This window comes from Gallus gallus, chromosome 4 (genome assembly GCF_016699485.2).
Source record: "Gallus gallus isolate bGalGal1 chromosome 4, bGalGal1.mat.broiler.GRCg7b, whole genome shotgun sequence".
Taxonomy (NCBI): domain Eukaryota; kingdom Metazoa; phylum Chordata; class Aves; order Galliformes; family Phasianidae; genus Gallus; species Gallus gallus.
The window spans coordinates 15,607,443-15,632,924 of NC_052535.1; the positions used below are offsets into that span (position 1 = coordinate 15,607,443).

The 25,482-nt window shown below is 38.8% G+C and overlaps 1 protein-coding gene across 7 annotated transcripts; it reads right to left on the minus strand.

Annotated features, from left to right (window-relative positions):
* Nucleotides 1-2,910: 2,910 nt before the first annotated feature.
* On the minus strand, nucleotides 2,911-25,134 carry BIRC8 (baculoviral IAP repeat containing 8). Of its 7 annotated transcripts, none has more exons than XM_046939884.1 (8): nucleotides 24,778-25,134; nucleotides 23,795-23,928; nucleotides 11,390-12,296; nucleotides 9,584-9,683; nucleotides 8,596-8,674; nucleotides 8,032-8,065; nucleotides 6,854-7,054; nucleotides 2,917-5,449 (listed from the first exon to the last, which is right to left on the minus strand). In XM_046939884.1, exons 3-8 carry the CDS (start codon nucleotides 12,261-12,263, stop codon nucleotides 5,256-5,258), a joined length of 1,482 nt encoding a protein of 493 aa, XP_046795840.1. In that variant the 5' UTR covers nucleotides 12,264-12,296; nucleotides 23,795-23,928; nucleotides 24,778-25,134; the 3' UTR covers nucleotides 2,917-5,255. The 7 variants fall into 7 exon arrangements, with proteins under 7 accessions (NP_001383071.1, NP_001383070.1, NP_989919.2 ...); XM_046939882.1 differs by lacking the exons at nucleotides 23,795-23,928; nucleotides 24,778-25,134 and adding exons at nucleotides 13,218-14,725; nucleotides 16,619-17,191; NM_001396142.1 differs by lacking the exons at nucleotides 23,795-23,928; nucleotides 24,778-25,134 and adding an exon at nucleotides 22,951-22,997 and having other exon boundaries at nucleotides 2,911-5,449.
* Nucleotides 25,135-25,482: the final 348 nt, after the last annotated feature.

The following is a 25,482-nucleotide window of genomic DNA, read 5'->3' on the forward strand; positions in this document are numbered from 1 at the left end:
GTTAGTAATTTTACTGTAATGTTGACATCAGTATTGCTTAAATATGGAGTCCTAGTTAAAGAAATTGAGGATAAACTGCTGAAATTCAGTTTTTGTGTATCATCACAGGTCACTGGCCTCCTCACAGAAAGCCACATCACAGTTACGGCTCAGTAACTTCTCTACAGCAGCATCAGCACATCCCTTGAAACTGCCCAACAGTGGCTCATGGAGACAGAGGATACTGTCAGCAACCTGAAGCAGTGTGAAGGCACGGCTGAGGAGAACTCTTCCTCATCAGATTTCCTAGCCACTCAGCAAAACTTAATCACATAGAACACAAAACTAAAAGGGGGTGAGGGCAGGTTGAGTATTAACTCACAGTTCAGTTCCATGAGGAATGAGAGCAATCTCACCAGACCAGTGGCGGTATGGAGAAGGCAGCCAGCACCCTTCTCAAAGCAGGTCCAGGAGGTAAGGCCAGTGCATGAGACACAGGATGTCACACCCTGCCCTGGGGCACCCAGCCTTCTTGCTGGCAGGAGTCAATCTTGCACCAAGTGGAAGGTAAAAAAGAACACTGCTCAACAACTTGTTCATTTATCTACCTCCACAGAGAAGTACTGCTAAAGCCAGACAGATCTCCATGTTCTTCACTCTGTGGCCTTTTAGGATAGGCCTTACACATGATGCACCAGAACTCCCATGCTTTGAGAGGCAGGGCAGATTCTCTCCCGAGTAATTACTAAATCTGATGGTCAGCAATTTGTATTCCATCTTGTGCAATTTAATTCTTATATACAGCACTTCAGCTTGAAGTCTTCCACAAATGCAGTAATCAAGTGTTTGCATAAACATCTCATCCAATTGATTTCTAATAGCCTATTATATTTAATTTTATTAATTTTAATAAAAATCTATATGAAAGCTGACTTAAAAAACCCACATCCTAGGTTAACAAAAATGCTTTAAATGCTTCAGCTCTTAACTATTTGTCCTGAAGCTCCAGGCCACGCATACAGCTAACCAAAATATGCATTTGGGTATTCATCGTAGTCAAAACTACCTATGCAATATTAAAAGAAGTTTTAAAAAGCAAAGCTGAATTAAAAATAAATAAATAAATAAATTCCTCAGCAATCAATGATTGTTATTGTTATGCTGTGGGATGTGGATTAAGCCCAAAACAAAATAAAAAGTAAGGAGGCTAAGCATCTGTGCAGATACCAGCTACAGTAACCTGTAGGATAAATCAGTATCATGTTTTGGGCTCCATATTTCAAGGCAATGAGAAAAAGCTAAAGGTTTAACAAAAACTTTATTTTTTTTCCTTATTTTGCTCTGGTATTCCTAAATGAGGTTGCAATTTCTATGTTTTCTAAATAAAACATTCCAGAATATATTAAAACCTCTTGTAAATCTCCCACATACCTAGAGCAGCAAATAGCTCTACTACTGTCAGTAGTAGAAATAAGGAAACAGGAAAATAAGGAAACAGGAAATAAGATTCCATGTAGTAACCAGTAAAAGAAAGCAACCAAATATTGGTACCTGATTTTCCTCCATAGCTCTTAATTCCAGGCAGCTCTTTAAGAAACCAACTTCCAGGCATCTCTGTTTTCCTACTAACTTTCCTTCCAAAGGGCCTGTGATTCTATTCCATTTATTTTCATCCTTCATTTCTCTCTCTTTAAATACTCACCTCAGTATCAGTATCTGCTCCTTTAAGGTATTGAAAATCAAAGTAATTAAAGGAAAACTTCCCTCTTCAAACTGTCAAAATTTGATGACTATGCTAATTATTTTCTTGCATTTAGTCTGAATAAGACTCTGATTATAACGAGAAAAACCTTAAACCTACAGAGCAGTGTTGTCATCTTGGCTAGCAGGCTCTTAACCTTTTAATGTCCTCAAATAATTCAAATTCAGTGTAGCACTATAGTGCTCTTTCATATTTGATTTCTTAAAATCCCAGAAATACAGTATATCTTTTAGAAGCATTAAGAAGCTTTAAAGTGAAGCACTTTGTATTAATTTGCATATAAACTGGATAATGTTTTTTCTTTCCATTTCAGTTTTGAAGGTACTGTTTGTCACCTACTTCTATTATTTTCTCTTGAAGAGTTTACACAGTAGATTTACACCCCAAATCACCTCCCTGCTAGGATTTAGTTTTGTAACAGTTCTAAACAGAATTTGGTCAGCCTCTTACCAAATAGTTTTGTCTAGTCCACATGGCAAAAGTTACAGGCTGTAAGCTAGATCCAGCTCATTCACAGTCTCTTACATGACTTAGGTCAAGGTTAGGTAACAAACCATCTGCTTAAGCAAGGCAGCATAACACGTTTGCACCAATAACTAAACACGCTATTCCAGGCAAGATATACGAGCTCCTGTGCAAACACCCCCCACTTTAGTTTCCCTTGAAAGTTAACACAAGCCCTCCCTGTAAGTGAAAATGGGAGCTGGAGACAAGGCTGCCAGAACTGCCAACCCGTATCAGTCCTGAGAAAGCCCTGTATGCATGAGTTCTCAAGCACTAAACTCCTCAAAAAGACAGGGAAAAAAAAAAAACAAAAAAAAAACAAAAAAACCCAAAACCTTTCTTACCAGAATACGACATATTTATTTTTTTCCCAGAAGAGGAACATAAATCCTAGTGCTGAACTCTTCGTGGAGTTTCTACTCAATTCCTAGGAACCAAATTGCAATTTATTACAAAAAGTAGCTAAATTAATATTAACAACAACAAAAAAAACCCAACAATTTTTTAACACATACAAACCACAGATTATTTCCTTTCAACCTAAAACATACCTCCCATCCTTACTAACACTTGTGTTAAGTTAGGAACAGTTGAGTTTCAGAAGAAAAAAGCAAGAGAATCCAACCTTTATTATTTCTTCTGCGTGTAAGAATCAAACACACTACTCCGAGTACAACTGGATTGCACTTTATTTTACATATACACAAAATTGCACCAGAGCAACATGTCAGTTCTGTGAAATCTCAATCATAGCAAATATCTAACAAAAAATAGAGACATTATACTTCAGTATATTGGATTTAAAACTTTTATCATGTGAAAAACTATATATTCTTTATAAAGTGTCATTAATCAAATATATTACTCAATGTGTAGGACCCAAGATAAAATTTCTGTATACACAGAATATATTAGTATGCCCACACAAATATGAAGTCACATAATTAGTGTTACCATAAACCAGCTATACATAAAACACCAGCAGAAAAAAATGAGTTAGGATGATGCTAAATGTTAGAAACATGAGGCAAACACAGTGTGAATGTCTCGTGGGTAGGGGGGAAGTTTTAAAATAAGATAGCTCCTGTCATAATGAAGGGCATGAGGTATGCAGAATATCCTTCATTTCTGTCGAGTTCACTTGTAAGGAATGACATTTGTATACAAGAGGGATGAGTTGAGAAAAGCAGAAGGCTAAAACCAGTTTTCTGAGGCCTATTTATACAGCAACAGCAGAAATACTGAGTGGGGATACAGGAACTATTGATCACAACAGAAAAACTGGTGGAGCAGCAGTAACGATATAAAATCTTTCAGGAGCAGATTTACACATTCTCAGAATTATGTCACAACCAAAGCTACAGAGCTAACGTTTTCAATCATATAGTGTTTTCCAGATGGTAGGACCTGAGTTGATACACATACAAATAAGAATCAGAATTTCAAAAATGAGTATGTACAACTTTTCTAGAGGGCCTGATTCATTAAACAACTCTATTTGCATAAACTTCAGTTATACAGAGTCCCTCCACAGTGAAACAAAGGAACGATGACACAAATAAAGCTCTGCATTGCTTAGGCTTTGCCAAACCAGGTCTACGAAGTGAAGCTAACAGAAGTTATATACTTGCCTTTCAGTATTGGATTTGATGTAGAAAAACCTCAATTAAGAAAAATAATTTTAAAAATGTTTAAATACATGTAGTTTGACAGCAGAAAAACTTAAATACAGCCAGGTGATTACATCCTAGGATTGTCTGCATTTTATGTCTGTACGTAGCGCATGAAATGAACTTAACAACGAGTGTTCTGATTAACATAATGATTAACATCAGTTACAATTTCCATCTTTCATTAGTCACAGATATCCAGAGGCAGTTACAGTATTTCTAAAGCTTAAAGCAGTTTTAAAAGGGTCCATTAATTCCAAGGGTGTTGCTAACTTGTCAATCTAAGAAGAAAAGAGAAGAAAATCAACACTATTCAGAGCTAGTTCCTGTGTTGCTCATGTTTGTTTAGCCTGTTAATTATTATTTGAGACCAGATACAGAGGCTTACAAGTGTAAACAAGAATGACAAGACAGATAGACATCCTTCAGTGGCAGTAAAGGCACCTAATTACTGATCTACGAAACATCACACAGTTGTAGCTAGAAGACTTAGAACCTACAGCAAAGCTGCTCCTACTGATGTTATTTTACTCTTAAGATAGGCAAGTGACAAGAATAAAATGAAAAGATATTTTAGCTGATGTTTTTCAAACTAGAAACACTAGATTAATAGGGGATAAGATGCACAAAATGAAGTATTTCATGTAGCATCTAATGAATCAGAAAGAATTTTAACACCAGAAAATCAATTCAGACATCTGAATATTCAAAATAACAACACAAAAATTACCCTAAAGCAATTTATTTCCTCTGATGAGGCTGTTACCTTTGGTCCCACTAGAAGAGAGAATTAAGCAGGTCTATTTTTGATAAATGAGCTGAGCAAGTGGTAATTAGTAGAAATACAGTCTATAAAAAGTAGATTTTTTTACTGCTATTTATATACTCTCCCTGATTTCTCACACTTGTTAGTGGGGGAAAAAATTGCAGCAGCAGTGCTACTCAATAAAAACACCCAGTTTTCCCATGCCATTTCCTGAAAGAATGTATGTATATTTAACTCCTGTATTCACAGAAGATTAGCAGAAGCGTGAACACAAACGGATCTGAAAATACAATAACAGTTATTTTAAATCACAACCTTGAAGTAAAAGCACAAAAAGTAAGGAGAGCACTAAGAGGGCAGTAGAATGAGTGTTCTAAACAAAAATCCAGCAGCTTCTGACAGTCAACTCATTTTTCAGGGTGTTGATTAAAGCTTTACTGTTTACATCATCTCCAAAGTGAGATGCGCCGTAGTGTGTGCTAGACTGGTGAACACCCAACCGTCTGTTATCACATTACACATGTTTAAGGAAATAAAACAGGAAACAGTTACATCTACAGTACTGTACATTCCACTAATACATAAAAATTTTCTGTCTTTTTATAATATTTGTACAACACAGAGGACATTTATTAACTGCTTCAGCACATTCCTTACAAGCAACCAGGTGACCACAGGGAATGAGGACTACTGATATGTCTTTAGCCATACAGATTTTACAGAGCTTTTCTTCCTGCAAGCGTCTTAACTTCTCTTCAATACTGAGATCTATGAAAAATAAACAGACAGAAAGTAGTTAGCGTGCTTTCATAGTACCTCGTCTCATTTTTATCTTTCCACAGAAAGACAAAGGTTCTTCTTTCCATGTCATTTAAAGGTTACACCTTTAAAAAGAAAAAGAAAAGGAAAAAAAACCCACACAAGATGGGAAACCAAACTAAAATGAAATCTTCAACTGTTGTTTTTTCCCCACCTCCCAGACCAGTGCAGGGAATTCAGTTATCTATACTGGTAAGATCTTGAAATATCTATGAAATCTATGATACACATATTGCAACTAGGAACCTTTTTTTTTTTTTCAGAGACTTCCCACTGACAGCTTTCTCAAAACCTACACAGAAGGTGGAAGAAAGGTTCATCAACCCTGGTTAAGTAATTTGGATTTTCTTTTCCTCAGCAAGTTTCCCCAGGTTAAAGAATGAGGATATTATCACTTTCCTCCCTGCTTCTGTTTATGAAAATGCCTATGCTTCAAAAGCTTAAAAAACTGTCATACAGAAAAAAATTTATTTTGCATTGTAGATTAGCTCTGTAATTTCTAGTAAGCCTCATTTGAAAATACACACTATAAAAGTCTTCTACAGCATGGGGAAAGTTCCCCACAGTCAGTCACAAAAATAATGCCCATCTTCATTCCAAGTTCTTTCTCTGCATAATATCCATGAAAAATGTTATTAAAAGGAATGGGCTAGCGAGATCTCCATGTATCATGCCAACCAGATGGGCTTTTCTCTCCCAATGAATTCATCCATATGGTTGTCTTTAAACTACAAGTAAGCTCTTGAGTTGGACAACTTGTTTCTGGTCAATCTGCAGAGTATACCACAATGGCTTTTCTGAGCATGACTTGCAACACAAATAATTAAAAAGGAACGTTGTCCAGAAGTACATTTCCTTATTGGTCAAGAAGAATGCTTCTATTCAGTGCTGTTAGTACTGGCACCAATTTTATACTTGAAAAATTTTAGCAATGAACTATTTAATTTTTTGTACATTGAATATTCGACAACAAATTATTGTCTTTATTTCACCACAGTCCCCATACCCACAATTATCCTTGCCACTGTCACAGTAATGTTGGCTTTTTTGTGAACCTCAGATGGCGCTGGACCATTATTTCAATATTATGCTGTTTTGTGGTATTAATACTAAATTTGTTTTGTACATGACATTTATACATTCTACTAACCCCAAATATTTTCAACACCCCTTGTTCAAGTTCTTTGATGCCCAAAAATGATATATAGAATTTTAAGTTCTAACATCGTAACTTCATATTAAGCAAGACTTGAGTCAGAGGGCAGAATGAATAGATAATGACAGGATATACTTCATAGAGAAACAAGTTATTATGAAAGTACACACATAGGTTCCACAGTTTACTAAGTTCACCTTGCTCAAGTGGGCTTTCTTTTGGTGGTTCTCCCTTTATATTTTCTTTCTGAGCACTTATTAAGTCTGCTACCAGATCTTCAACAGATGTGTAGCTTTCTCCAGACAGGTGCAACTTCTTTTCCATAATGCTCCTAATCTCAGACAAACTGAAACCCATGTGTATGGCATTCTGTACCAACTGATTCTGTAAGAGGTCATCTAAAGCAATAAAAGAAAAAAAAAAAAATAAGAACACCAACACAATTTAACAAAGATGAGATCTGACAGTATTCATTATAATTAAAACTCTTTTGCAGATATTTAGCAAAAAGAACTACATTTCTGATTTGAGAGTTTTGGTGCTTTTAAGTACTGTAGTGGAAAACTCGAGCGCTTTTCAATCCTTGCTTTCCCGGTCTCTCTTCATCTACTTACAGTACGGAAATCCTCCTAGATTTGCTATTCAAATCAATTGCTTCAACATTTTCAATATAATTCCTTAAATCACATGTCCTACATAACTAACATCACAAATACCAAAACCAAACCTTAACTGAAATAATCAGAAATCCCAAGGAACACTGAATACAAAAGTATTTGCTAACTTTAACGTTAGTTCTAACTCAGTTCAGAAAAGAAAAAACCCATCCGTCTGATAATAGAAACCAATACATAATATGAACTTATGAAACTGAAACACAAGTGCAATCATTTCAGGATTTCTGAAGTAAGCCTTTCCAGGACAGCACACAACATTAATTTAGGATACAACTGCTCTTCAACCTATGGGACTTCCTCCTCTCTCTTTTTCAATGTAATTGTTTGAATAGGTTTTCCAGCAGTGTGTCCTATGTCCAACTCTCCTACTAACACGAACAACTAATTTCCTCTTTACTTTACATAGTTGATCAAGAAGCAAAATTTTTAAACAATTTCCTCTCACAAAGAAGCAGAATTTGAAAAGTTTTAAAAACAGGTCTTGTGTAAGCACTCTTGAGAGCAAGAGCTTTCATTCCACGTCATGCTGCAGCACGACTGTCTGCCTACTGTTCCTTTAACCATCTCATCTTTTTCATACTCATAAGAAGCAGTAGAAGAATATCACCCAACAATTTGCCTGCCATTTTTGAAAAATCCAATAGAATTAACTTAGAAATCAACAATTTGCTTTTATTATTATTATTTTTAATATATACCTTTAGGAAGTATTGTAACTTCAGCAGCTTCTATCTAAAAAATAAATAAAAAGATGACAAAATTACAATTCTGGAATGAGTACAAGGAAACCTATTCAGTTACAAGACACAAAATAGCTATCTGATCTTACTTATTTTATTGAGTAAAGTTACTATAGTTAGAGCAGATTTGCCCTGCTCTGAACATTGGCAAAGGGATCCATACTTTGTTATGGCATTCACTCTTTGTTAAGTTTTCATTTTAACACTTTTTTGGTGCAATAAGATGTACATGGTTCCTGGTTCCCAGCCTACAAGAATTAGCATTTCAGTACGGAATATATAACATCTACAAGGCACCCAACCTGGCATTCATTATCTAAGTAGGGACAACTGTACAATCTATGAAGCTCAGATAGCAGGATCAAAACATAGTTCTATGGTTTTTTTACTTTCTGCCAAGGAAAGAAGCAGCAGGAAGACCAAAAGTTATGCAGATTATCAGAAGATTGACTTCATATGAAAATTATGTTAAGATTGTTTTCTACTTTAGTAAAATATGTTATTAATAAGTAAGACACTTACTGTTGAATCCCTACATCCATCTCTTAAGTGAACATTATTTATAAATTCTAGTCCCTTTTCGTCTCTCAAGAACTTGCACCTATAAACAAAAATATTTAGTTGTCATACAATGACATAAGCAGCAAACAGAAGTTGGTAACGTAACTTCATAAAGGTTTGATACAATTCCTACATCATATAGAATGCTTGCTTCCCAAATCTCTAAATGATTAATCAACGTCAGTAATATCACTTAAGTGTTTCTAAAAAGTTCTTAATTGCTCCAGCAGTACTTACGTGTTGCAGTTTTGGTGAAACAGAAAGCTAAAGAGCTGCTGGCCATGCCATCTCATGCTACACGTTTATAAAAGTTAAAAATTCCAACGAATAATGAATAACTAACATCATGTCAAAACATCGATTCTCTTAGTAGTTCGTAACCACAGAAAAGCAGCCACTGGTAATGCAGATGCCTTGTGTTTTCTTCTGTCATTTTCCAACCAGTCCAAGCTACTGGGCAGTAGCTGGGGCAGACTTTATTTATACAAGCGCAGCATACAGGTCCTTGTTCATTGCTGGTGAAAATGCATACCTAATGGCAGTGGGTATGCTGAAAAATAATTTTTTGTAGCTCAGAATTTGCTCTATCAGACAGTTCAATTGTGCTTTTTGCTTTTTGTTGTAGTTTCCCTGCAAATAAATGAGACATTACTTTTGGAATCATCTATGTAGTATATTGTGAGACTCTGAAACACTGCCACTGATGTGGATGTGCAAACAAAAAACCTCCATTGTCATAACTAGAAAGAGCATCAAAGTCACAGTCAGCCTTCTAAAATCCTTATTAGTATACTCTGTATAAAAACGAAATACTACAAAGACAATCATATGTGCACGTCCCTGTTCATTGCAGGGGAATTGGACTAGATGACCCCTAAAGGTCCCTTCCAACTCTAAGGATTCTATAGTTCTATGATGTGCAAAAACAAAACAGTAAAGAATACCTTACCCAGGAAACCACTTGGCATGTTGATCCCATGGGTCTTCATTTTCCTTCCACTCTTGCAATCCTCCACCACAGTGGAAGCACACAACGTGATCGCCATTACCTTAGGAAACACCCAAGTTACATATTTTTAGTAGGCATGACAATGAGTTCTCAACTAAAACACTACAGTATTACAGAAAACAAACATTTATTTTACTGACTAGAAATTAGGATTGGAAAAGACTCCATTTTAAAGAGTATAATAAATATGATCTGAAACGAATGTTCAGGAAAAAAAATTGACCTTAAAGTCACAAAATAGAGTCACATACAATATTTCAGAATTCTGATTTAGCAAGTAATTATACAGATAAAAAGCAAATGCTAAAAAGAGTCTATTATCAGATAGCACATTCCACTGATAAATAAGCCATTAAGTCACTACCACAAAAAATTTATTTGGAAAGTAATTGACGCAACTTTATCTGTCCCCATGACCAGAGTTCTGTTTTCTATTTAAGTAACAGCTAAGCAAGAATGGAAATTACTAATAGGAATTTAATTCAAAAGGGTGTTCTTTGCTCCTCCATTTCACCATTAAAATTAATGGGTTCTACATAGCAGCAGCATAATTGACGGCAATTTCTCAAGAAATGGCATTCTTTCATCACTAGCACTGTGCCTACCACCACCAAAGACTGCACCAGAAATTGCTCAGACTCTGTGCTGACTGAAATGAGAGGAGGTAGGGGTACTTCTGTTTTTTTCACCAAAACTAACTCCTTCTCAGCCTACCAGAAACATAGAAGCCACTTTAAAAGCCATTTGGTCTGATAAACTGCCTGTTTAGTTCACCTCCACGGTGCAGATCTCTCTTGGCCAAGGTAAGCTACTTACTCTTAGGAATCCAAGATGGAACTAATAAAACAATTCTACCGTGTACAAATATTATCTGTGTTCCACTTATGTAAGAATATATCAAGTTTTATTTATGGCCACAAGTAAAACAAATGGTATCAGATTAAAAAGCTCTTCTGGGAGCTACTAAGGGAGAAGCCAATTAAGATGAGAGCAAGAAATTATCCTGGATAATCCCCTTTTCTTTGTGACCTAATAATAGCACAACTTCGCACAGCATCTCTCAGTACAGAATTTCAAAGAGCTTTATCTGCACCCTGCAATTCAATAAGGAATTATTTGCCTTCTCCAGATTGAAAAAGCAATGCACAAAGATATTAGGGCCTTATCCAAATGATATGCTGTATTTCTAAGAGCAAAATCTCTTCCAGCAGAGTCCTTGTCTTCATTAAGCTTTTACAGTAGGTAATAATGACACTTGCTTTTTTTGGTCGTCCAGATGCCATGATAATGTAAACACATTAACTAATTAAAATGGCATATAACCTGCGCTGTCTTGTTCAGAAGCTTCAGAGCTATGCGCTTGCTCTCTAGACCTTAGGTGGTTATCTGGAGGACAGCACTTCATTTTTTAAAACTATTAGCTTCAAAAATTGCCACTGTGAAAGATACATTAGGAGGGTTTTAGCAGGTAAGGAAAACTCATTTGGATGCTCTACTGTTAAAAAAAAACAACATTATGACAATTTTGTATTATGCTAATAAAAATACCTGATAGGATGGATATAATCTTGCAGGAGAAACGTAAGAAGTAGTTTGTAGAGGAAAGCAGAATGAATTTAAATTCAACTAAAAATCTGGCAAACTGTTCTACATTAGAATAGGAAGATACTTATATTTTTCATACTAAAACATATTTGCACAACATCTATTTGTAAGATATATTTGCCATTTGGAGGTCCGTCTTACCTGTGCTGTAGAACCCTGCTTCAGCAAGATGTTCCTTGTTAACAGGGTATATCCAAGCTAAAAATGTTTGTATCCGCCTCTCATATTCTGCCATGGATGGATTCCTTGGATGCTGTTCGTTGTTTAGACAGCTTCTCCCAAGCTCAGCACAGATAGAATCAGTTGAAACATTTCCAACGTCCCGACCCAGGACAAAAAAGCATTTGGGAAAATGCCTCTTGTGCTCAGACCAAGCTCGATCACCAGGTTCCCAGTTTTTCAGTTTTCCACCGCAACAGAAACATGCAACTTGATCACCAACACCTGTATAGTAGAGTCCTGCACTAGCTAATTCCTTTGGCGTCAATAGGCCATAGGGGGGCCAATTGTGAAAGGACTTCAGCCTGGCTTCTTCACTGCACATAGCAGGGTTTTTAGGATACAAAGTATCGGACATGTCCACAACCTGCCTGGTTCTCAACAGGTAATCTGCCTCCACATCAGACAAGTCCTCCAGAGCAGAGGGGAGGGCCAAATTGCTGGAGCCATTTTCAGTTCTATGCTGGTGGCTCTGCACAGGAGGATGTACGTTATTTTCCAAAAAAGCAGACCCAGTAATAAATCTGCAATCTGGGGAAAGGTTTTTGTGTCTGTCAATTGCAGAATCCCCAGGCTCCCATCCTTCAACAGTTACATGGCAACTGAAGCACTTGACTTTATCACCTTCTCCAGTATAAACAAAGCCAGCTCGAGCTAGCGCTGATGCTGAAACTGGACAATCATGGGGAAACTCCACAAAGGTTCCTAGTCGGTAGTGTTCCTGTGTCCACTCCTGGTCACCGTCAGTGGCTGGAGTGGCACCAGATTCAGAGCTATCTGGGCCATTACACGTCATCTCTTCATACGTAGGGCTCTTCCTTCAAATTTCCTAAACAAAGCATATACGTGTTATCTTCAGACAGAAGTACTCAGGTTACATATCCACAAGCATGGAAATAAGCTAAATTCAACTAGCTGTATTTTGTGTATTAAAATACGTCTCCTCCTGTTCCCTCCCACTTCACCTGCTCCCCACCATCCAGAGGCAAACCAAAATAAAAATAAAGCATAAGAAATGGCAGGAAGATTATGAATACACTACAAAACATGACTAATAAGAATTTGCCTGGAACGCATACAGATTTACACGTTTATATATTTAAGAGAATGCTTTATTGTTTAGCAAGTGAATACTGAAAGAATAATGAAATTAAGGAAGAATTAAACAAAAGCTGCCAAAAGGCTTCTGAGCCAAGAACATGGAGTTATAGAATTAAATATACAATTTAAGAGAATAAAACATCTGTCAAATTTTGTCTGGACGCAGTAACACCTTTAGAGAGAAACACTTGAGTGTTTTCTTGACTGGTGAACTTTGCTTAGACAGGATTGTACAGAAGGAAACCCAGGGTGGAGGAAAGAGGCTTGTTTGAATGCATTCATGTCAAAGCAATGATACATGAGATCAACAAGTAGCAGAGGGATGAGAGAAAATACTATTTTTCTGAGGTTACAAAGTATATTTCCCCCTCCCCCCCCCCCCCCCCCCCCCCGAAGACCTGATTTATGGGACTGGATAGGCCTTAAGAATTGATGATGAAGACTTCAGAAACAAACCACCCATAACTACCACACCCCATAGAACAAAACTACACTCCTCAGGAAAAAAATAAAAGTAAAAGAAGAAATTAATTGAGGAACAGGTAAGCATTACAAATTAGAACTATTTCCAAGTATACACTGCCAAATAGTTTAATCTTCAACAGAGAAATATCCCAGTTCCTCTGGAGAGGACCCCGAAACGGCCTACCAACTGTAGTGACAGACTCAGGAACGAGATTAATCCAGAAGCTTTTGTCTGTAACAATCTTTAGCTGAAGGAAGTGGTAGATCCTCCAAAGCTACATTTGTGGTTCTCCCACCAATTCAAAAAGCACTGCCCAGGTGCTGAGCAGAACAGAGCGAGACAGAGCAACCCTTTTCAACTCAAAGGCAGATGCAGACTTCAAGAGTTGTGGCCTCTCGCCCTACAAAATGTGAAACCTACAAAACATTTAGAAAAAAAAAAATAAAATCACAGAAGTTTCCCATATTTTAACTGTAATGTTACAAAGCCAGATGCTAATCCTGAAAATGCATGTTTAGCTTCACAGTCAGCAATGTCAAATCCAACAGATACCTTTCATCTATCCTTATTTTTATTCCCATAAACATGTACAGGACTTATTGCACAGCCTGCAAACAAACTACAGCTTTAGTTCCTCACTGAGTACATGCTAACAATTTTTACTGCCTCACAAAAGCAGTGCTTTGGAAAGCTACATCCACAGAACTACGTGAGTGAAAAATCCTCTCCTTATCCTACAACAAAAACAACACACAGTCTGGATAAAATAGTACCACATTTCTTTTAAAAATCCCCCAAATATTCCTAGCAATAATCTTTCCAATAAGCCCTCCAACTGAAGTCCTTTTTTAGCTGTACCATGCAGATAAATACAGGGCATGCCAAGTCACAGCCCGTGGTCAAAGGGCATTTCCCTCTAGAGCTACTAAGCCAACAGTGATTTCAGAGCACTGAGTGTTCAGGAGAGTCCAAAAGCAAAACTAGCAATGAACCCTGGCAATTTTCACTGGAGATCCTCATATCCCCTAAGTAGTTCCTCTTGCAAAACTGTTGTGAAAAAAATGCTTCAAGTAAGCACCTACCTAACTTGTTATGGGTAGGAGATCATTAATGAAAAGCAATAGGACAGGTCAGCGTTTCAAAATAAGGGATAGGTCAGTGTTTCAAAATACAGGATTCCTGCCTTGGTGCAGGTTGCCTGCAAGCCACAGTCGCCCACCTTATGGGTACACATATCCCTTTTGACATAGAGGGCCCCTTCCCCAGGAGCACATATCCAATGTTTGGGTGCCAAGTTCAAGAAAGGGTGCTGTGCTTCTTCAGCTGAGTGACATTGTGGTGCGTGAGAGTAAAGTTTTGATGCACCTGGCTTCCCCTGGTGTTTACAGCAGCTCCTCAGCTGTCTGGAATGAGTTTGAGTCAGCACACAGCAGCCTCTCTCACCCAGGTTGCCACTACAACCTTCTGCTGCTTGTGCCAGTCAGGAATGTGTTTTATACCAGTAAGATATATGAAGCAAATAAGAAACCTTCAATCAGTTATTACACGTGCCTCGCACAACTTGACAGATACCCTCCGCATTGCCAGCAGTTATTGTCATCAAAGGTTTCAGCACAGTGCTACAGTAAGCATGCGCACACCCAAATCCAACCCTTTATGACAGCTCCATCCGTGCAATGAGAAGCATTTCTCTGAGACAGTTAAAAAAAAAGAAAAAGAAAAAAGAAGAAAATTTAAGTAGTGTAACACTGCAAACACCTCGAAACCAGTAGGCTTTCAACTGGCTCTGAGCTTCGTTCTCAGTCCTTCTTCATCAGCTGTGTTAATATTGATTTTATTTTCTACAAGGTCAGTGCAGATATTACAATTATTGAATTGTCCTATTTGCTTGAACAATACCAGATTCAGCCTCCACAGCAAGAGCAGGAGTTAATTTTACATTTCAGAATGAGGTGGGGAAAATTAAGATGCTTTGCAAGATCATGGCATGCTTTGCCACGGTGACGAAGCTAACAAACCAGCAGGCAGGTTGAGAAAACCCACCAGAGGCAGCAGGGTTACTGCACATAGCTGTGGGCACAAGGCTAGCTTTGAGCACCAACTTCAATTACTTCTGTAAGTCAGTTTGTAACTAATGTAATAACATCTGAAATAATGTTGCAGTACAGTTTTAGCTCAACAAATTCAAAAATAGCAAATTATATTGACTGACCTACAAATCTGAATTGCAAGCTTGCTTTGACTTTCAAAGGGCAACACTCAGTGATTACATGTAGTAACATGAAAGTGTAGGTATGTACATACACATTTAAAAAAACCCTTTTTAATTATGAACCCTTAAACCCGTATGATAATACTTATTCCCTGTTAAAAATCTTCCTTTTAAATCCTCTAAGATTGTTCCTATAAAGAGATCAAACAATATTATGGAATTGGAATCATCATTACTACGCCTCACTCATACAATAATTTGTATTACTCACATGCCTCAGCTGTGTACTCTTTTTCTTATCTGCACACCTAAAAGACTTACCAGAAGGTGGCAAACAAAGCCTATTTCACCTCCTTTAAAGTTCAGAGGTTCCTTTTCAGCAAGTATCTCAAAAAAACTGAAACAAATGCATGGGCTCTCAAAGTACGAATAGCAGCATGTTTTTACTTTCACTTACATAAAAACAGGTTCAGAAATAACGACAAAAATCACAACTCTTATAGGATAAGAGTTTTTACATAGTAAATCTGTTTTCTATGTACTTTCAAACCAGAACAGAGCTTCTACATCCCTTTTTGATTTGTTGCAAACAAAACAGCTGAGGCAATCACAGACAACCTACTCAGTCCTTCTGTTATCTGCCCTCTGAACTTTGGCAAGAGGGGAGGAGACAGAGCAAGGCCCCAGTTTGATCAGCCTCAGGGATTTCCTGGAGACACAAAGACTTCCCTTGGTTTGTACCTTTTTGTTTCATATGTCAGATGGGTGACCACTTACTATAACAATGAGCATGATATACAAAGTTAAAAAACAACTGAGAGAATAATCATGACTCCATTTCCTGTAAGTTATGTACTTGTAAGCTGTGCTTTGTAAGCATCACTTTAACAAGGGTTCATATTGCATTATTGCAACTCAATATTGAAAGTTTTCAACTCTTAACAAAAAAATTTCAGCACAACGGTGTTATTTAAGTGTAAAAATAATAAATACTAATGTGCACTAGGTGAACTTCTTTATGCGTTGCTTATAGTAAGTCATTATTTTTCATGTTGTAAATAAGGTATTTTGTCAAAGCAACTTGAACTCACATTGTATCCTGAGTAGGGCTCAGAATCTGCAGTGTCCTCTGCCAGGGCTACCCCACAAGTCATCCTTCTGCTGCCTGTGCCAGCCCGGGCCCTGCTGCTTCTCTGGTGTCTTTCACTGAACCACTGCCCAGCCCCCTCTGTTCTAAAGATTTTGGTGACAAGTAATTTTTTTTTTTTTAAGAACTTATTTTAAGGAAAGTTTTGTTTTCAGAATGTTCATAAGCATATCAAGCTTAATCATGCTTTTTTTCCCCCCCTCTTCTCCTGAAATAACTTCTCACCTTTAAAAATAAAGGCTGTAGAACTCAAAATATCCCGTGGGTGGCACGTCTCCTATGTGACAGACTCTCCTTGCAGAAGAAACAGCATGAGACGAACTACCATATACCTCAGTTTGTATTATTTATTCCACTCACTCTGCTGATCCTCTGGGTGTTTGCTGGGAAGCTGTGTGCTGTAAGGACACTGAGGAACTGAGAAGGGAACACTTGGGCAAAGACACAGAGAGGGAAAGAATGGAAGACTAAACTGAAGCATCAGCTATGGTACGTAATATTATAGACACTACATATTACACAGGATAATGATGAAAAGAAGTATCTTGCAAAGTAACAGAACTCCAAAATATTATTTAACTGCAGAAGAAAAAGACTCAGTTTATGACTCAGAAACATAAAGTAATAACATGTAGCCAACTCACACAATACATAACACTTAATGATACATGCCAACAGCAGGGCCCAGTTTAGAGAAGAATTTACTTACCCCTTTCCACATAGATTTAATTAAATTTTCTGGATCTTCTACTGTGATTAAACTTAGTCTTCACTTAGAAAGCCAGGAAATACAGTATTACTATTATTGAAGCACTGAATATCTCCTTATATATAAAGTGAGTAAACAAAGCCCATTTTAACCTGAAAGACTTCCAGAAGCTGAGCCAAGTTAAATTCTGTTTTTAAATACCTGAAGGTTATTTGCCACAAGACATCTCCCACTTTCAGGCTAAAGTATCCATTTAGACAATCTACTTTTTAAGCTTCAGATGGGGGGGGGGGGAGGAGGGGGAGCCAACAAAAAACAAAGTTCACAACAAAGGCATTACCTTATTCAAAATGCAGAACTGTATGCCTAAGTTTTACAAGTCAGGCATTTCCAATTCAAGTTTTGTGCAAATCATGATTTTATGCAAAAATATGAGACCATCACATAACCTTGGACTGGAATGCTTCAAAGGAAAAACAACCAACATGCTTTTCTCTCTCAAGCATGTTATCACACATTATTATTTCCATCCTCAACCCTAAAACAGACTGACATTAGAACGAGTTATTTTTAATTCTTGTCTCTTTCCAAATGGCAAGCATGGCAGTAACCTTCAAACCAGACGGACAGTGGCACAGCCTTGTGTTCCTGGCCACAGCATGCATTCAACATGGAACTTGTACTGCTTGGCACGCTCACTATGAGAGCAATGGTAGTGTTTATTGTCAACCCAATTCTGAAACGTGAGAGCAGTGCACCAAGTAAATATCAAACAGGACATGCTGTACCAGCTGATCACACATACCACAGACCACGCATATGTCACTTTGCTGTATTTCACTTTGTGCCTGCTCAGCTGCAATTCGATCAAAGAAGGAGCATGCTACTCACTGAACTGTACTTACAAAGATGAATAAGGAAGGAAGCTTAAAAAGTATTTACAGATTTCAGCACATTCATATCTACGTATCAGTAGCCATTTAAAAATCCATTTTGCTTGGAGAAGTTTGTTTTAAGTAAAGAGGGAAGGTACCTAAACAACACCCTTTGCTTTGGCACCAAATCTTACCTGAGTGCATCAGGTAATACATGGGGTTTTCAGGCCAGCCCTAGTTAAGTTCCCACTGGGGAAAAGGAAGGAATGAAGCTCCTTGTAAGCACTTCATACACAGTAAAGTGCAAGAGAGAGGTTGGCCTTTTCAGTTTGGACACAAGAAAACCTATCCAAAGCAGAAGTTCAGATCTGACAGTTGCTGCCACTGAAATGAATTGCCTACAGATGACAGTACCTAAAAATAAGGTAGAGGAGGAGAAGGGGGGGGAGGAGAGGGGAGAGAGAGGGGAAGGGTGGAAACGGTCAAAAACTTCCCACCAAATCCAAATCCAAGCATATTGAGAACAAGGTGGAAAGAGAGACTAAGGGAAAAGGCAGAGGAGTAACTCCAAGAGCACACGACTTCATATAACCCTCCCACAAAACAAAACACAAGAAAAGGGAAAAGCAATCCTGACAGCCTTAAATTTCTCTGGCAGTTCTAGTAGGGTGACTGCTTTATATGTAGCATAAATGGAAATATAAGGAAATATTGTTCAAGAAAGGCACTGTGCTCTTGTAGCCATACAACTGTCTATGATTTAGCTACCATTTTTTAATTACAGATCACTTGGAATTGTACCATTTTAAGCTTAAGGAGATTCTGTAAGTATTCTTTCCAGACAAACCATATGGAAATAATCAATGTAATATTAGTGGATTTTTTTGTTTGTTTGTTTTTTGCACATTACGGAAAATTGGCCTATCAGTTTTTTCCATCCTGTTTCCATATCCCCTACCAGTAACTGAACGTTCTTAAATATTTTACTGGTCTCCCTCCTATAAAAGGCCTCTTACACATTTCTAACTCTGTAGCCCCACAAAACAATTACATAGAGGGAAAACAAGAACATATGTAAAATATAAAAATAGATAATCTTGTGAAAAAATACATATTTTAGAAGTATAATTTAAGTGATACAAAATTTGCATTCCATATCATTTTCATGATTTAACTTTAGAACTTTTAGCTCATTCACTTCTGTATTATTAATGAGAATCAGATTTAACTTCAAGATCTGTGTAAGAAAATTGCAGCTGAACTTCCAGAACCACTGGTTTAGATAGTGAAGAGCTTAGAATCTCTATTTAATACAATACCCCAAATTGAAACACTTCCATCCATGAAAGCCTAGCAGTACTTCAGGGGACTGGTTTGTTTTCTTTTAAAATGAAGATAACTTAATAGGATGACCATCAGTTGCCTCCAAGTTGAGTTAGACAAGCTGCAGTCCTTTACAAAGCACCTACCCTAACAGCTCTGACGGAAACAGATACATGTAACCAAGCTAAAACAAAGCAACTTCAGTAAACAAAGAAGCAAGCTACACAGTTCCAACCCTCCCAAAACCGGAAATTAGGAGTGACTGTTGTCAAGCCCTAAGCAACTGAGTTAAAAACAGGAAAAAAAAAGTATCAATCAGTGATTATAAAGTGTAGCGCTGCAGGAATACAACTGGGTTACTGCTCTTCTTGGTTAGGGAAGAAAAAAAAAGCCAGTCAATGGGAATATATTAACTAAATGGGCAACGATAAAAAATAGCTGGCAAAACCTGCAGTGACCTTGGGCACGCCTCCCTTCTCAAGTATGAGCTGTGCTCCAGCTTGCAGCATCACTTGCTTTTACTGTTCAGCTAGTAACCATTTATGCCTATAATTGAGGGAAAAGACAGAACGAGATGAGCTCTCCTCAAGGGGACATAACGAGACCGGACTTCAGCTACAGTAAAGTGATTAATGCCACAGAAAACAGAATCCTTGGGATTATAAAGGAAGAAGCTGCAGCAGCAGGGCAGCACGGGGAGCCCGCGACCTCTGACCAGCAGGGCTGTTTGCACAGTAAGTTCATCTGTGCCAAACGGCAGCCCACGGGTATGGCACCACAGCACTTCCCGGTATCACTAGCATGAATGATCTGTCATTCACTGATGGGCTGAAGTCATACACACACAAGTTGGTGTACTTGGAATCTCTTGAATTACCCTCTATACTTTAATTTGAAGCTTGTTAGCAAGTTAGGATGACTTGAGGACTAATTTTAAAACAGTACCAAAAGTGAAATATGAAAATTGCACCTGTTGAAAGCACTCAGTTTGCCTTTCTGTTTAATAAGAAACTGTTTGGGACACAGAAGGGGAAGGACAGTGAACTTCAAAACCTGTGCAGCTTCATTTTATGCTTTATATTACATAACTGACATTGTTCACTGAGAATGGCTTCTCAATTCCAACAAGATTCCACTAAGCAAGCTTTAAAATAGAACCTGCACTCTAGTAAAGAAGATTTTGGATAGTCGTCAAGTCCAAAATTAACACAGAAAGCACACCGGTTCTCTGGTAACAATTCTCATTTGTGCACACAGTATTACAACTTCCATTTCTAAAAAAGAAAACTTTCCTAAAACTGGATGTGCAGAATCTCTCCCCATAAAATCAACTTCTGTCCCTTCTTCGCCTACTCAAAGACACAGCAACATATGAGGGGGTCAAACATCTTATTGCTGGCGTCCACTTAATAACCAACTAAGGATAGAAGAGGCAAAAAAATAAAACATTCTGTGATATAGTCTGAGCTGTTATGAAGCATCACCAATTAAAATACTAGCATTCCTAGTCCTGAAGGACAACCCAATGCAGGCTGTGCAACACGCCTTTTTCCACTTTCACATACCTTCAGCCTTCCTGCACAACTGCAATTTTCTTCCCCTTAGGATCTGAAATCTATTTCTAGAGCCTGACTGTTAATAGTTGTGTTCAGAGCCTTTTGAATAGAACTCCTCACGACAAACCTCTTGCTATGGAAAATAAGAAGCTGCAAGAGACTACACCAATTAACTCCTGATAGAAAATAAAAAGAATGCAAACGGTATTTACAGTGGCTTTCCCCTAAGAAATTAATACCCTGCCACCAACCAAGGTCAGCAGCAGATTAACCAAAGGTGATATTAGTTTCATCTGTTTTCCACCAATCTTTAGGCAAAAATAAATAAATAAATAAATATCTTTTTCTTCACAGGGAGCTCCTCAGCAACTGATGAACTGGATATTCTGCAACTGTTCAACTCCCTTCGGCTGTCTCGCCCAGCCTGGCAGTACAGTAACAGGTGCACCATCAGTATCATGGGCACACAGAAGCCTGCAACAAAATCCACCTTCATATTTCAAAAGCTTTGATAGGAACACACATTTTCTAACTGTTCTGATAACAGAAGCAAGTCTGCCTCATATCACTTGAAGCAGACAAAAAAAAAAAAAACAACACCACACCCACATCAGAGTTCTTTCACTTTTACTGCTGGTTACAAGGAGCAAGGTCAGAGGAAGTACAGAGCTATCATTAACCCATTTCTTTGCTCTTATTGGCCAATGGCATGGGTGTCCATCTTCTGAAGGACAGAAGTACTTGTGTGTTCTTTACAGGGCCCTAAATAAAACTACAAGACAGCAAAAAGAAGCACTTAAGGAAATGAAAAAAATACCCAAATAAAGACTTATTCAAGAAACTCCCCACAGGAAAACTTGCTTTCTTAGAGTGAGTTTGTCTTATGTAGTTATTTCAAGAGATTAAGTGAGTAGCTAAGTTAGTGCATACCTTACTTAACTGCATCAAGCTATTAGTTAAGAACAGATTTGACATTTTATCTAGATAATAAGGCATTTTTTTCCTTTGCTTGGTTGCTTTTCCCTCCAAATTGGCCTAGTATAAGGCCTCAGAGTTTCTGATCATTCATTTAAGAAAGAAAATCCTTTCAGCTAGCTACATGAAGTACTAAAATCACAGTATGAGATAACAGGAATGACGAGACAAAGCAGATCTACAAAAATATATGAAAGTGGCTTCAAGAACAAACGTAGCTTTCAGCAAATGCACACCGATAATAGAGTTAAAAAGCACTGCAATTATCAAGACCAAAAACAGCTCTTACACCCACTGATATGGAACCCAGCAGTACGATAGGAGGATCAGGTAGGCAATAGTACAGAGACAAAAATACTCTGAATGTTAGAGAGAAAAGAGAAAACCTAAATAGAACTACATTTTTACTGAAAGACCAGAAAGAGTATTCTTCAAAACAAGAAAGGAAGAAAAACAAAGCAGAGGAGAGGAGATAAAGTTCAAAATAACCACTAGGCAGCAGACAAGCGTCCATCAGCAAAACGTTTTTTCTTTTTGTGTAAGTGAAGAAAACAGCGCAGCGTGGGAGCTCGCTGGTGGAACACCACCTCGTCATCCATAACGTAACCCAAAGCACGGCTCCAGTGCGGGCAGCAGCTCATGAGGAAGAGCCGTGCATCTCTGCTCCATTCACACACGGACACTCTCCTACACGTGAGAGCACAACCCCGCGCAGCAGACGTTCCGTGACTCCGTGGTTCAGCGAATATCACAAAGCCAAGGCTTCCCACGAGCGAACACCTCTACAGCGGTACAGCCCTGAGACACCGCAGGGAGCGCCCAGCTCCACACAGCACGGCTGTTATAGAGCCTCAGCGAGGCTGGGGGCTGCTGGCAGCACGGCAGGGAGACAGGCGCGGGAGGCCTCCCGGCCCGGCCCCGCGCGCACGGCAGAGGGGGCGCGCCCGTTCCCGTGGCAACGCCTCCCGGCGCGGCGGCCGCTCCGCGACCCTCGGCGCATCGGGCGGGAGGGCCCCGAGCAGCGCCAGGGGTGAAAAGGAGCGTCCCTACCCCGCGCGGGGAGCCCGCCCACCGCTCCGGGTACGCCGCGACCGCCTGACAACTCACCGCGCCACGTACCCTCCTCACCAGCCCCAGCTGCGGGAAGCGCTTCGGCGGCGCACGCTGAGAAAATGGCGGCTCCCGGCAGCCTCTTGGCTCCGCACCGCTCGGCAGCAGCGCTCCCCGGCGGGCTGGGGGAGCGCGGCAGCGCGGCGCCCGCTGTCAGAGGGCGGCACCCAGTGGCGGCGGGAAGGCAGCGCCTCACCCCTCAGAGGCTGCCGGCCGTCCCGCCCGCTCCTCGTAGGCTGTGCCGGTGAAACGCATGGGAGTGGAGCGGCCGGAGAGCCCCCCGCGCGCTCGCCAGCCCGCAGGACGGCTGTCAGCACTTCCCGCTAGGTACAGGCCAGGCGTGGTGCTCGAGGGCCGCTGAAAGGTGGTGTGAGGGAGTGGTTATTTCCTCTGGAATCCGTGGTGTTTCCTACAATGGCTGCACAAAGGCCCTGAGAAGTAATCTGCCGGGTGCTGCTCTCTGAGGTACCCTCTGAAGATGAGGTGCCAGCAGAACTGCTTGCTAACTTGGCCAGGAGCTTGCCTTTTTTTTTTCCCCTTTAGATTCTGTTCTCACCAGCTATTAAACTCATTATATTTCATGTATCTGTACTCAAATATCCTAGTTCATACAGAAACCTCAGGTTAGTCTCTTCAGTAGCTGTAGCCATTTTCAAGACTAAGACGATTCTTCTGCAGTATTAAAATAGCCCATTAACCTTTCTTTTTTCAATACATAGAAAATTGAGTGCTCTCATGCCTTACAATCTAACTGAAGTCCTGTAGTTCTAACATTGCAGAACTTCTGCAAAAATAACAAAATCTTTTACAGTGGCTCTGAAAAGTAATGGTATTGGCAGAGCTGTTTCCGTACTTCAGGCATCTGGTGAGGTCACTGCGGCCCTCACTCTCGTGAGAACAACGAGTTTTTCCAGTCCTGAGTTAGCAATGTGTGGGCTGACATCTCAGCAGGTTGGCACTTCTCCTGATCTGAAATCTTCAGTGTATCTGCACAGAGTAAAAACAAAGTAATTTCTAAATGAGAAAACTGACTGTACTGAGAACACAGAACATCATTCTGGAACACACTACAGAAATATTATTTAAGAATTAAAGTGATGTTCTTCGCTATGAACAGAGATGGCCTCAATAAATGTTCTGTGGAAACAATTTGCTTTAGACACAGCTGGCTGAAATACTAAAACACACGTTTCTAATAGTCTGAATTGCTGTCTGTTCCATATACACATGCCATTTCTCTTTCTTGCTCTCTCTCTTTATTTGTATTCCCTATTTACTGAAGAGAAAATAATCAAAAGGGTTGAGTATAAAAGTCAATATTTGTGCATGCTAGAAAGAATTTGACTAAAAAATCCAAGATGATAATTGTACTGAATTCAATATCTGAGAAATAGCTGTATTTCAACAGTAGAGATTCCCATCAATCCAAATTCAGTTTACATCATAGCAAAGCATAGTTATTTATTTAAAGATCTCAGACACACTATGACACAGTGGGAGGTTAGCACCTTAACAGTGCCGTATGAACGTGAATATTTAATCTTATAAATCCTCATCACCCCACATTACTAATACATTCATTAGCAATGATTTTCACAAATGCCATTGCTTTGTTGAGGTTTTGATACTTTTCCAAATGAGGCAGATTATTTTTAAATATCACGAGGTGTTTTTACAGTGACCCACTTCTGGGTTTTGATGTCTAAATCAAACATTTTGATCAAACAGAACCCAAAACTTCCGATCCCAATACACAGAGCAACCAGAATATTAGAAAACGTAACAGAAAAGAAAAATAATGACAATAAGAAGAGTAATGCTTATAAAATGTTTTACCTTCTACACAAGCTAGTTCTTGTTCTTCTGTTCAACCAACTTAAAGTTCAGTTTAAAATAAAATTCTGAATCAGTAAGTTGTACTGTAAGCCAAAGCTAACAACATCTTTGGTGACTCAACATTAAAATTAATTGTATTACTTTGAACTACCTTTCACTGTAGGCGGAGTTCTGGTAATTGAGCCAAAGACAGCAATTAAACTTTGAGCAGAAAATCACAGGCAATATCTTTGTCAAGTTGAACTGGATGTAGACAAATATTCCTGCTTGCTCTGTTCATCCTTTCCTTTAAATTGAACCAAACTTGATAGAGTTGGTTGAATAGTCTGTATTTATAAGTAAAACAAGACAACAGACTTTGGTTTGCTGACTCAAACACAGACAGCCTCTCTGTGCTTTTTATTTGCTTTGGAAGGACCTGTATTTGCATGGAAGGACCTGTAGCCACTGCCTACAAATCCTAACTGATCACAAAGCAATTCCACTGTTTTGAGTGTCTTTGTTGTATCCCTGAATCTTACTCCCAGATAAACTGAAAAAAAAAGGAACTGAAGTTTTATGAAGATGAAATGTTTAGTGAGATAAAGTAATACCTATCTCAATCTGATTAATGTACTTCATTCAGTAAGGAAAATGATCTTACTGCGTGGAAGTATAAGCATGAATAGATGCAAAGTGGTTTCCATAATACTGTGTACCTGCATG